Source organism: Salvelinus alpinus, chromosome 3 (assembly GCF_045679555.1).
Source record: "Salvelinus alpinus chromosome 3, SLU_Salpinus.1, whole genome shotgun sequence".
NCBI lineage: Eukaryota > Metazoa > Chordata > Actinopteri > Salmoniformes > Salmonidae > Salvelinus > Salvelinus alpinus.
This window is the reverse complement of record NC_092088.1, coordinates 67,758,300-67,772,754: the sequence shown is the minus strand read 5'-3', so window position 1 is coordinate 67,772,754 and position 14,455 is coordinate 67,758,300. Positions and strand designations below refer to the sequence as shown.

The window sequence follows — 14,455 nt, the reverse complement described above, 5'->3', positions numbered from 1 at the left end:
TAGAGAGAAGAGAGTAAACAGACAGAAAGAGAGAGAGAAAGAGGGATGAGAGAGAAGAAAGTCTGTCTGACTGCAGTGTTTTCTTGAGATGAAGGGGAAAAACGCAGTTCAATGTTTCCCTTTGTTTCTCACTTCCCACTGTATCTAGGACCGCAGCACAGCTGACTAGGACCGCAGCACAGCTGACTAGGACCTCAGCACAGCTGACTAGGACCGCAGCACAGCTGACTAGGACCGCAGCACAGCTAAGTAGGACCGTAGCACAGCTGACTAGGGCCGCAGCACAGCTGACTAGGACCGCAGCACAGCTAACTAGGACCGCAGCAGGGCTAACTAGGACCGCAGCAGGGCTAACTAGGACCGTAGCACGGCTAACTAGGACCGCAGCAGGGCTAACTAGGACCGCAGCAGGGCAAACTAGGACCGCAGCACGGCTAACTAGGACCGCAGCACAGGTGACTAGGACCACAGCACAGCAAACTAGGACCGCTGCACAGGTGACTAGGACCGTAGCACAGGTGACTAGGAGCGCAGCCCAGCTAACTAGGACCGCAGCACAGCTGACTAGGACCGCAACAGGGCTAACTAGGACCGTAGCACGGCTAACTAGGACCGTAGCACAGCTGACTAGGACCGCAGCACAGCTAACTAGGACCGCAGCACAGCTAACTAGGACCGCAGCACAGCTAACTAGGACCGCAGCACAGCTAACTAGGACCGCAGCACAGCTAACTAGGACCTCAGCACAGCTAATTAGGACAGTAGCACAGCTGACTAGGACCGCAGCACAGGTGACTAGGACCGCAGCACAGGTGACTAGGACCGCAGCCAGCACCGGTAACTAGGTCCACAGCACAGCTAACTAGGACCACAGCCCAGCTAACTAGTACGCAGCACAGGTGACTAGGACCGCAGCACAGCTAACTAGGACCGCAGCACAGCTAACTAGGGCCACAGCACAGCAAACTAGGACCGCAGCACAGGTGACTAGGACCGTAGCACAGGTGACTAGGAGCGCAGCCCAGCTAACTAGGACCGCAGCACAGCTGACTAGGACCGCAACAGGGCTAACTAGGACCGTAGCACGGCTAACTAGGACCGTAGCACAGCTGACTAGGACCGCAGCACAGCTAACTAGGACCGCAACACAGCTAACTAGGACCGCAGCACAGCTAACTAGGACCGCAGCACAGCTAACTAGGACCTCAGCACAGCTAATTAGGACAGTAGCACAGCTGACTAGGACCGCAGCACAGGTGACTAGGACCGCAGCACAGGTGACTAGGACCGCAGCCAGCACCGGTAACTAGGTCCACAGCACAGCTAACTAGGACCACAGCCCAGCTAACTAGTACACAGCACAGGTGACTAGGACCGCAGCACAGCTAACTAGGACCGCAGCACAGCTAACTAGGGCCACAGCACAGCAAACTAGGACCGCAGCACAGGTGGCTAGGACCGTAGCACAGGTGACTAGGAGCGCAGCCCAGCTAACTAGGACCGCAGCACAGCTGACTAGGACCGCAACAGGGCTAACTAGGACCGTAGCACGGCTAACTAGGACCGTAGCACAGCTGACTAGGACCGCAGCACAGCTAACTAGGACCGCAGCACAGCTAACTAGGACCGCAGCACAGCTAACTAGGACCGCAGCACAGCTAACTAGGACCGCAGGACAGGTGACTAGGACCGCAGCCAGCACCGGTAACTAGGTCCACAGCACAGCTAACTAGGACCACAGCCCAGCTAACTAGTACGCAGCACAGGTGACTAGGACCGCAGCACAGCTAACTAGGACCGCAGCACAGCTAACTAGGGCCACAGCACAGCAAACTAGGACCGCAGCACAGGTGACTAGGACCGTAGCACAGGTGACTAGGAGCGCAGCCCAGCTAACTAGGACCGCTGTTAAAACAGCCAGCTTCAGTCAGCTGATTCTAGCCATCCTTTATGGCTAGTTCTAGTCGGGCAGAATTAGTCTCATATTCAGAGGACCCCCACTTTTGTTTGTGTCTTATTGGTCAAGGTCACACCAAATACTTATCACCACATCTCATTCAGCCTATCAGCAGCCTTGATTCCCGGGACTTCTGTTTCAGTTAGTCTGTGGCACCAGCACACTGTGTGGTCAGAAATGTGCTTTCCCCATCCCGATGAGCACTTCCTGTAAAGGAGTGCGTAACTGGCTGCATGGAAGTCAGGCGCAGGAGAGCAGAAATGCGTAGCAAACGGAGCCCTTTATTGAGGCGAACAAAACACGGCACTCAGAAAACTAAACACACACGGGTTACAATAACCCGGCGCAAACCAGCCTGGAGTACACATACATTTACACATAACAATTCCACACACAGACATGGGGGGAAATAGAGGGTTATATGCAAGACAAGTAAGGAGGGAATGCAAACCAGGTGTGCGGGAAAACAAGACAAAACAAATGGAAAATAAAAGGTGGATCGGCAATGGCTAGAAGACCGGTGACGTCGACCGCCGAACGCCGCCCGAACAAGGAGAGGGACCGACCTCGGTGGACACTTCCAAAGTTTTGTGGTCTATTGTGTATAATTATCGTACGTTGAGCTTTTGAGCTAGCTCGCACTCCCGCTAGCACTACCGTTAGCATTTTGCATTGGAATGCATGAACATTTTAGTATGACTGTTAGTGATTAGCCGTTTATTAGCATTGCTCATTTATGGTGATGTGCTATTTCCTATTCTATACAGTACCAGTCAAAAGTTTGGACACACCTACTCATTCAAAGGTTTTTCTTTATTTGTACTATTTTCTACATTGTAGAATAATAGTGAACACATCAAAACTATGAAATAACACATATGGAATCATGTAGTAACCAAAAAAAAGTGTTAAATTAAAAAATATTTTATATTTGAGACTCTTCAAAGTAGCCACCCTTTGCTTTGATGACAGCTTTGCAAACTCTTGGCATTCTCTCAACCAGCTTCGTGAAGTAGTAACCTGGAATGCATTTCAATGAACAGGTGTGCCTTGTTAAAAGTGAATTTGTGGAATTTATTTATTTTCTAATTGCAATTGAGCCATCAGTTGTGTTGTGACAAGGTAGGGGTGGTATACAGAATATAGCCCAATTTGTTAAAAGACCAAGTCCATATTATGGCAAGAACAGCTCAAATAAGCAAAGAGAGTCATTACTTTAAGACATGAAGATCAGTCAATCCGGAACATTTCAAGAACTTTGAAAGTGTCTTCAAGTGCAGTCGCAAAAACCATCAAGTGCTATGATGAAACTGGGTCTCATGAGGACCACCACAGGAAAGGAAGACCCAGAGTTACCTCTGCTGGAGAGGATAAGTTCATTAGAGTTACCAGCCTCAGAAATTGGCAAATAACTGCACCTCAGATTGCAGCCCAAATAAATGCTTTACAGAGTTCAAGGAACAGAGACAACTCAATATCAACTGTTCAGCGGAGACTTCGTGAATCAGGCCTTCGTGGTCGAATTGCTGCAAAGAAACCACTACTAAAGGACACCAATAAGAGGAAGAGACTTGCTTGGGCCAAGAAACACGAGCAATGGAAATCTGTCCTTTGGTCTGATGAGTCCAAACTTGCGATTTTTGGTTCCAACCGCCGTGTCTTAGTGAGATGAGTAGGTGAACGGATGATCTCTGCATGTGTGGTTCCCACTGTGAAGCATGGAGGTGTGATGGTGCTTTGCTGGTGACTCTGTCAGTTATTTATTTAGAATTCAAGGCACACTTAACCTGCATGGCTACCACAGCAGTCTGCAGCGATACACCATCCCATCTGGTTTGCGCTTAGCGGGACTATAATTTGTTTTTCAACAGGACAATGACCCAACACACGTCCAGGCTGTGTAAGGGCTATTTGACCAAGAAGGAGTGATGGAGTGCTGCATCAGATGATCTAGCCACCACAATCACCCGACCTCAACTCAACTGAGATGGTTTGGGATGAGTTGGACCGCAGAGTGAAGGAAAAGCAGCCAACAAGTGATTAGTAAATGTGGGAACTCCTTCAAGACTGTTGGAAAAACATACCAGGTGACTACCGTATGAAGCTGGTTGAGAGAATGCCAAGCTGTCATCAAGGCAAAGGGTGGCTACTTTGAAGAATCTAAAATATATTTTGATTTGTTTAACCCTTTTTGGTTACTACATGATTCCATATGTTATTTAATAGTTTAGATGTCTTCACGATTATTCTACAGTGTGGAAAATAGTAAAAATAAAGAAAAACCCTTGAATGAGTAAGGGATGTCCAAACTTTTGACTGGTACTGTATATGACTCACACTCATTGTAATTATATTCTGTTTACATTTCATCATTACTCTTATGTTTATTTGAGCACATTTGCCTGAGTTTCATGTGTACAAGTTCAAAAGGCTGTTTAGCCTCTTGCCATGTGACTAGGCCTTATGCTTTCTGTAGTGTATAGCCCTTGCTGTTATTACTTACCTGTGCTGGCTTATACAGCCATGTCATTCATATTAAAGCAGTGCCATAGCCTAAGTTTTCATTCTCCTCTTTCCTTTCAGAACCACATAGTTAATGTCAGTTCTCACTGGACATAATTATCAGTTATCTGAACCATGAGAGGTCAGATGTGTGTTTGATGTGTGAATGTGGACATCTTCTTCCATTAAACTCCCCCTAACCTGGACATCCGCCTCATCCTTGTTCTGACCGGACATTCTGTAGTGGTTGTTACCGGCCTTAAGCCAGCACCTAAGATTTCTTATTACATTCATGGTCCTTCGATTCTCCACAACCCTACCCCTATTTTTCAACCACAGCACAGCTAACTAGGACTGCAGCACAGGTGACTAGCGTCCAGACACTCCGCTAGCTGACTAGCGTCCAGACACTCCGCTAGCTGACTAGCGTCCAGACACTCCGCTAGCTGACTAGCGTCCAGACACTCCGCTAGCTGACTAGCGTCCAGACACTCCGCTAGCTGACTAGCGTCCAGACACTCCGCTAGCTGACTAGCGTCCAGACACTCCGCTAGCTGACTAGAGTCCAGACACTCCGCTAGCTGACTAGCGTCCAGACACTCCGCTAGCTGACTAGCGTCCAGACACTCCGCTAGCTGACTAGAGTCCAGACACTCCGCTAGCTGACTAGCGTCCAGAGCATCCAGAGCATAGCCAAGGAGCATTGCACACATACTTCAACCTATTCCTCCCAGCCCCATAGAAATCAGATCTGATAGTACTCAAACACACACACGCCAGCATGCGTACGCACACACAAACACACACACTCACAGCCTCAGAGTCAATGTAACATAATACTCAAGGTAGATTAGCGGGGAGTGTCCCAGTAGAGAATGTGTGTAATGCGGTGAATGTTAGCTGACAACATCAGAGGTGTAAACAGCGAGTTGGCATTCCTCTCAGTCAGGGATCATCAACTAGATTCAGCCGCGGGCCGATTTTTTCTTGAGCGGATGGTCAAGGGGCCAGAACATAATTACAAATAATTTGTAAACCGCAAATTGACCGCAAGAAGCCCAAACAGATATAATATGTTTGACTAAAACATGAATAATTTCAAACCTTGCTGACATTTGTATGAAATCCCGTGTCTCTCTATTAAGCGTGGGAATACTTGAGAACAGATTTGTTAAATTAAAATCACTTAGAGCTGAATTCCTGGTGTTTTTACAGTCTTATTTTTTTGCTCAGAAGACTTGGGGGGGACAAATAAAAACACCTGCGGGCCAAATTCGGCCGTGGGCCACCAGTTGGGGAACCCTGCTCTAAGTTAATGATCTAACAAAAACTGTTATGGTGCCAAGTCCTAGACCTAATACCACCTAGAAAACAGACAGACTCTAATACCACCTAGAAAACCAACAGACCCTAATACTACCTACAGTATACACAGCCAGACAGACTATAATACTACCTACAGTATACACAGCCAGACAGACTATAATACTACCTACAGTATACACATTCAGACAGACTCTAATACTACCTACAGTATACACAGCCAGACAGACTATAATACTACCTACAGTATACACATCCAGACAGACTCTAATACTACCTACAGTATACACAGCCAGACAGACTATAATACTACCTACAGTATACACATCCAGACAGACCCTAATACTACCTACAGTATACACAGCCAGACAGACAATCTAAAAACAGACAGACCCTAATACTACCTACAGTATACACAGCCAGACAGACAATCTAAAAACAGACATACCCTAATACTACCTACAGTATACACAGCCAGACAGACAATCTAAAAACAGACAGACCCTAATACTACCTACAGTATACACAGCCAGACAGACAATCTAAAAACAGACAGACCCTAATACTACCTACAGTATACACAGCCAGACAGACTCTAATACTACCTACAGTATACACAGCCAGACAGACTCTAATACTACCTACAGTATACACAGCCAGACAGACCCTAATACTATCTACAGTATACACAGCCAGACAGACTAATACTACCTACAGTATACACAGCCAGACAGACCCTAATACTATCTACAGTATACACAGCCAGACAGACTCTAATACTTCCTACAGTATACACAGCCAGACAGACTCTAATACTACCTACAGTATACACAGCCAGACAGACTATAATACTACCTACAGTATACACATCCAGACAGACCCTAATACTACCTACAGTATACACAGCCAGACAGACAATCTAAAAACAGACAGACCCTAATACTCCCTACAGTATACACAGCCAGACAGACAATCTAAAAACAGACAGACCCTAATACTACCTACAGTATACACAGCCAGACAGACCCTAATACTACCTACAGTATACACAGCCAGACAGACAATCTAAAAACAGACAGACCCTAATACTACCTACAGTATACACAGCCAGACAGACAATCTAAAAACAGACAGACCCTAATACTACCTACAGTATACACAGCCAGACAGACAATCTAAAAACAGACAGACCCTAATACTCCCTACAGTATACACAGCTAGACAGACAATCTAAAAACAGACAGACCCTAATACTACCTACAGTATACACAGCCAGACAGACCCTAATACTCCCTACAGTATACACAGCCAGACAGACCCTAATACTCCCTACAGTATACACAGCCAGACAGACAATCTAAAAACAGACAGACCCTAATACTACCTACAGTATACACAGCCAGACAGACTCTAATACTTCCTACAGTATACACAGCCAGACAGACTCTAATACTACCTACAGTATACACAGCCAGACAGACTCTAATACTACCTACAGTATACACAGCCAGACAGACTCTAATACTACCTACAGTATACACAGCCAGACAGACCCTAATACTACCTACAGTATACACAGCCAGACAGACTCTAATACTACCTACAGTATACACAGCCAGACAGACTATAATACTACCTACAGTATACACATCCAGACAGACCCTAATACTACCTACAGTATACACAGCCAGACAGACAATCTAAAAACAGACAGACCCTAATACTCCCTACAGTATACACAGCCAGACAGACTCTAATACTTCCTACAGTATACACAGCCAGACAGACTCTAATACTACCTACAGTATACACAGCCAGACAGACAATCTAAAAACAGACAGACCCTAATACTCCCTACAGTATACACAGCCAGACAGACTCTAATACTTCCTACAGTATACACAGCCAGACAGACTCTAATACTACCTACAGTATACACAGCCAGACAGACTATAATACTACCTACAGTATACACATCCAGACAGACCCTAATACTACCTACAGTATACACATCCAGACAGACCCTAATACTACCTACAGTATACACAGCCAGACAGACAATCTAAAAACAGACAGACCCTAATACTCCCTACAGTATACACAGCCAGACAGACAATCTAAAAACAGACAGACCCTAATACTACCTACAGTATACACAGCCAGACAGACAATCTAAAAACAGACAGACCCTAAATACTACCTACAGTATACACAGCCAGACAGACAATCTAAAAACAGACAGACCCTAATACTCCCTACAGTATACACAGCTAGACAGACAATCTAAAAACAGCCAGACCCTAATACTACCTACAGTATACACAGCCAGACAGACCCTAATACTCCCTACAGTATACACAGCCAGACAGACCCTAATACTCCCTACAGTATACACAGCCAGACAGACAATCTAAAAACAGACAGACCCTAATACTACCTACAGTATACACAGCCAGACAGACAATCTAAAAACAGACAGACCCTAATACTACCTACAGTATACACAGCCAGACAGACAATCTAAAAACAGACAGACCCTAATACTCCCTACAGTATACACAGCTAGACAGACAATCTAAAAACAGACAGACCCTAATACTACCTACAGTATACACAGCCAGACAGACCCTAATACTCCCTACAGTATACACAGCCAGACAGACCCTAATACTCCCTACAGTATACACAGCCAGACAGACAATCTAAAAACAGACAGAACCTAATACTACCTACAGTATACACAGCCAGACAGACTCTAATACTTCCTACAGTATACACAGCCAGACAGACTCTAATACTACCTACAGTATACACAGCCAGACAGACTCTAATACTACCTACAGTATACACAGCCAGACAGACTCTAATACTACCTACAGTATACACAGCCAGACAGACCCTAATACTACCTACAGTATACACAGCCAGACAGACTCTAATACTACCTACAGTATACACAGCCAGACAGACTATAATACTACCTACAGTATACACAGCCAGACAGACCCTAATACTACCTACAGTATACACAGCCAGACAGACAATCTAAAAACAGACAGACCCTAATACTCCCTACAGTATACACAGCCAGACAGACTCTAATACTTCCTACAGTATACACAGCCAGACAGACTCTAATACTACCTACAGTATACACAGCCAGACAGACAATCTAAAAACAGACAGACCCTAATACTCCCTACAGTATACACAGCCAGACAGACTCTAATACTTCCTACAGTATACACAGCCAGACAGACTCTAATACTACCTACAGTATACACAGCCAGACAGACTATAATACTACCTACAGTATACACATCCAGACAGACCCTAATACTACCTACAGTATACACATCCAGACAGACCCTAATACTACCTACAGTATACACAGCCAGACAGACAATCTAAAAACAGACAGACCCTAATACTCCCTACAGTATACACAGCCAGACAGACAATCTAAAAACAGACAGACCCTAATACTACCTACAGTATACACAGCCAGACAGACAATCTAAAAACAGACAGACCCTAAATACTACCTACAGTATACACAGCCAGACAGACAATCTAAAAACAGACAGACCCTAATACTCCCTACAGTATACACAGCTAGACAGACAATCTAAAAACAGCCAGACCCTAATACTACCTACAGTATACACAGCCAGACAGACCCTAATACTCCCTACAGTATACACAGCCAGACAGACCCTAATACTCCCTACAGTATACACAGCCAGACAGACAATCTAAAAACAGACAGACCCTAATACTACCTACAGTATACACAGCCAGACAGACTCTAATACTTCCTACAGTATACACAGCCAGACAGACTCTAATACTACCTACAGTATACACAGCCAGACAGACTCTAATACTACCTACAGTATACACAGCCAGACAGACCCTAATACTACCTACAGTATACACAGCCAGACAGACTCTAATACTACCTACAGTATACACAGCCAGACAGACTCTAATACTACCTACAGTATACACAGCCAGACAGACTCTAATACTACCTACAGTATACACAGCCAGACAGACTCTAATACTACCTACAGTATACACAGCCAGACAGACCCTAATACCATCTACAGTATACACAGCCAGACAGACTCTAATACTACCTACAGTATACACAGACAGACAGACTCTAATACTACCTACAGTGTACACAGCCAGACAGACTCTAATACTACCTACAGTATACACAGCCAGACAGACCCTAATACTATCTACAGTATACACAGCCAGACAGACTCTAATACTACCTACAGTATACACAGCCAGACAGATTCTAATACTTCCTACAGTATACACAGCCAGACAGACAATCTAAAAACAGACAGACCCTAATACTATCTACAGTATACACATCCAGACAGACTCTAATACTACCTACAGTATACACAGCCAGACAGACACTAATACTATCTACAGTATACACAGCCAGACAGACACTAATACTATCTACAGTATACACAGCCAGACAGACACTAATAATATCTACAGTATACACAGCCAGACAGACAATCTAAAAACAGACAGACCCTAATACTATCTACAGTATACACAGCAAGACAGACCCTAATACTATCTACAGTATACACAGCCAGACAGACCCTAATACTATCTACAGTATACACAGCCAGACAGACTCTAATACTTCCTACAGTATACACAGCCAGACAGACAATCTAAAAACAGACCTGTAGTTACTCAGCATAGAGTTGTCATTCTCAAATTTTGTTTATTGATTCGGGCCGGGAGGTTTTTGAGCTTGTGTCTGTGCACCTTTTAGCCTACTACAGCTCTCTCAGTCGCAGCAGCTGCAGCCACTAGCGGCACCAGGATTCCAATATTGGCTGGGCCAGAGACATCTGTTGGCATGATGAAATGTATATTTCTGATTATTGAAATGCTTCAAATTGTGATAGGAATAGGCTGGAGCGTACTCGGGAGCATGAAGATCCCCAAGACGATGACAGGCAGCGCATCTCAGTATCAGAAGAAGCCCATATTCCAATGGTAGATACATCCTAACAAAATAAACCCTATGACTGTTCTGCTAATGCACCTTACTGGACCTTGTAAACTATCGAAAGTAGACCCGTAACTGATTCAAATGTTTCCTTAATCAAACATACATTTAAAACAAAGGGCTTTTTAGAGATTATTCAAATGGATGTTTGGTGTTTGGCAGACAAGCAAGTTATTTATTGTTTAATTATTCAAGGCTACCTTTGTTATTTCATTTAAAAATAAAATGCTTGATTGTATTTAAAGGCATTAACAACTCGTATGCTGTGTACTGACATTAATTTATGATTGATTATATCGAAGTAGGCTAAGTGACATTAAGACCTAAAAACCAGGACGTGCTTTCACAGCTCTCTGGTGGATAGATTATATAAGGCTACTACGTGAGTCAAGTGCAAAATAATACACTTGATTTAGGATACATCTTGGCATGCTAAATGTTTCTGATCAGTGATAGATGAGCAAACAAATAAATGAGCTACCACCTCCACTTGCCCAGCCAGAGATCAATCAACCAAATATACAGGCAGAGATTCAGTGAAAATCACATTGACTGATTATCAAACAAGTTACAGGCTTTTGGTCGGGAGTAGGTTATGTGAGTGAAGCACTCACCTCAACTTAGCAAACAATTTCCCAGCCTAATTGTTACCAAATATCCAAACCGGGATTCAGTTAAAACAAAAATCTAACATTGATTGATTTATCTAGACCTTTCCCCCACGCTTGTCTCAAAGCAGCATGATGGCGCTGTCCCAATCAAAACGGTGCTGAAATTATCATATAGGTGACCACACACTACCATTGCTTTAAATTAGTGACTTAGGGAATTTCAGTATAAGCAAGAATTTGATACATGCCTTTAATTGCATTAGCCTACTTTATTCAAATATTTTTGTCATTCAGTTGATCATAACTAAGGTGAGTTTCCTCATCTCCTCACTCCGCTGCCGCCTGCATCCACCCCAAGGGCTGTTTCCTCGTCTCCTCACTCCGCTGCCGCCTGCATCCACCCCAAGGGCTGTTTCCTCGTCTCCTCACTCCGCTGCCGCCTGCATCCACCCCAAGGGCTGTTTCCTCGTCTCCTCACTCCGCTGCCGCCTGCATCCACCCCAAGGGCTGTTTCCTCGTCTCCTCACTCCGCTGCCGCCTGCATCCACCCCAAGGGCTGTTTCCTCGTCTCCTCACTCCGCTGCCGCCTGCATCCACCCCAAGAACTGTTTCCTCGTCTCCTCACTCCGCTGCCGCCTGCATCCACCCCAAGGACTGTTTCCTCGTCTCCTCACTCCGCTGCCGCCTGCATCCACCCCAAGGGCTGTTTCCTCGTCTCCTCACTCCGCTGCCGCCTGCATCCACCCCAAGGGCTGTTTCCTCGTCTCCTCACTCCGCTGCATCCACCCCAAGGGCTGTTTCCTCGTCTCCTCACTCCGCTGCCGCCTGCATCCACCCCAAGGGCTGTTTCCTCGTCTCCTCACTCCGCTGCCGCCTGCATCCACCCCAAGGGCTGTTTCCTCGTCTACTCACTCCGCTGCCGCCTGCATCCACCCCAAGGGCTGTTTCCTCGTCTCCTCACTCCGCTGCCGCCTGCATCCACCCCAAGAACTGTTTCCTCGTCTCCTCACTCCGCTGCCGCCTGCATCCACCCCAAGAACTGTTTCCTCGTCTACTCACTCCGCTGCCGCCTGCATCCACCCCAAGGGCTGTTTCCTCGTCTCCTCACTCCGCTGCCGCCTGCATCCACCCCAAGGGCTGTTTCCTCGTCTCCTCACTCCGCTGCCGCCTGCATCCACCCCAAGGGCTGTTTCCTCGTCTCCTCACTCCGCCTGCATCCACCCCAAGAACTGTTTCCTCGTCTCCTCACTCCGCTGCCGCCTGCATCCACCCCAAGGACTGTTTCCTCGTCTCCTCACTCCGCTGCCGCCTGCATCCACCCCAAGGGCTGTTTCCTCGTCTCCTCACTCCGCTGCCGCCTGCATCCACCCCAAGGACTGTTTCCTCGTCTCCTCACTCCGCTGCCGCCTGCATCCACCCCAAGGGCTGTTTCCTCGTCTCCTCACTCCGCTGCCGCCTGCATCCACCCCAAGGACTGTTTCCTCGTCTCCTCACTCCGCTGCCGCCTGCATCCACCCCAAGAACTGTTTCCTCGTCTCCTCACTCCGCTGCCGCATGCATCCACCCCAAGGGCTGTTTCCTCGTCTCCTCACTCCGCTGCCGCCTGCATCCACCCCAAGGGCTGTTTCCTCGTCTCCTCACTCCGCTGCCGCCTGCATCCACCCCAAGGGCTGTTTCCTCGTCTCCTCACTCCGCTGCCGCCTGCATCCACCCCAAGAGCTGTTTCCTCGTCTCCTCACTCCGCTGCCGCCTGCATCCACCCCAAGGGCTGTTTCCTCGTCTCCTCACTCCGCTGCCGCCTGCATCCACCCCAAGGGCTGTTTCCTCGTCTCCTCACTCCGCTGCCGCCTGCATCCACCCCAAGAACTGTTTCCTCGTCTCCTCACTCCGCTGCCGCCTGCATCCACCCCAAGAACTGTTTCCTCGTCTCCTCACTCCGCTGCCGCCTGCATCCACCCCAAGGGCTGTTTCCTCGTCTCCTCACTCCGCTGCCGCCTGCATCCACCCCAAGGGCTGTTTCCTCTTCTCCTCACTCCGCTGCCGCCTGCATCCACCCCAAGGGCTGTTTCCTCGTCTCCTCACTCCGCTGCCGCCTGCATCCACCCCAAGGACTGTTTCCTCGTCTCCTCACTCCGCTGCCGCCTGCATCCACCCCAAGGGCTGTTTCCTCTTCTCCTCACTCCGCTGCCGCCTGCATCCACCCCAAGGGCTGTTTCCTCTTCTCCTCACTCCGCTGCCGCCTGCATACACCGCATTGCTCTCAATACGAGTTTAAATCAATATACTGTTTTCTAGTAATATGGCTTTTATTTCAGGTTCGGGCTCATTTAATTTCTGTGATGTCGGTCCGAGCCTGGGCTCGGGCTTCAGCTCACCATGCTTAGGTTGGACCGGGCTAGAATTTTGGGGTGTATATGAGGCCTGGAACCATGTTGCAACACTATGATGGAGGAGCGTTCCAAAATCAACCTGTCTTGAAGTGACGCTCAACATGTTTCATGGAGGGAGTTCATTGCAGCCTTAAACTGATGTCACATGAAGTAATCTGGATGCAATTTTGGTTGCTTGCTACAAAGTTGCATCTTGGTTGCTCTGTGTGTCACCCCCTACAAATCCAAAGGTAATGTAAAGGTAAGAGTAAGTAAGACAGTAAGTATACATCCAGCTGTGGTGAGTCCTTACCTGGAGACATTGGCGTTGTCTCGTACCCGCGCGTGGCACAGCATGTTGGGCATCCTCTGTGGCACCAGCACCCTGATCTGGTCTACAGAGCTGCTGAGCTTCAGGTAGCCCAGGTACAGACCTGGGACCAGGCGATGCTGGCTACGCCTCTGGTAGGCCAAGATGTCCTGGGGAGGGAGGGAGGGCAAGAGAGACAGAGAGAGAGAGAAAAAGGGGAGAGAGAATATACAGGGTCAGTGGGTGAATGTGTGTGCGTGTGTGTGTATGTGTGTGGTACCTGTATAGTGATGAGCAGTATGTCCAGTGCATAGGGTCATAATCAAT

General features: G+C 47.1%; 1 protein-coding gene across 1 annotated transcript in view; it reads right to left on the bottom strand.

The window, feature by feature from the left end:
• ankfn1a (ankyrin repeat and fibronectin type III domain containing 1a) overlaps window positions 1-14,455 on the bottom strand; it is a 217,353-nt gene that overhangs the window by 34,559 nt on the left and 168,339 nt on the right. The window contains exon 19 of the mRNA XM_071393819.1: window positions 14,132-14,298. Within this exon, the coding sequence (XP_071249920.1) occupies window positions 14,132-14,298 (167 nt within the window). The remainder of the gene's footprint in view (window positions 1-14,131; window positions 14,299-14,455) is intronic.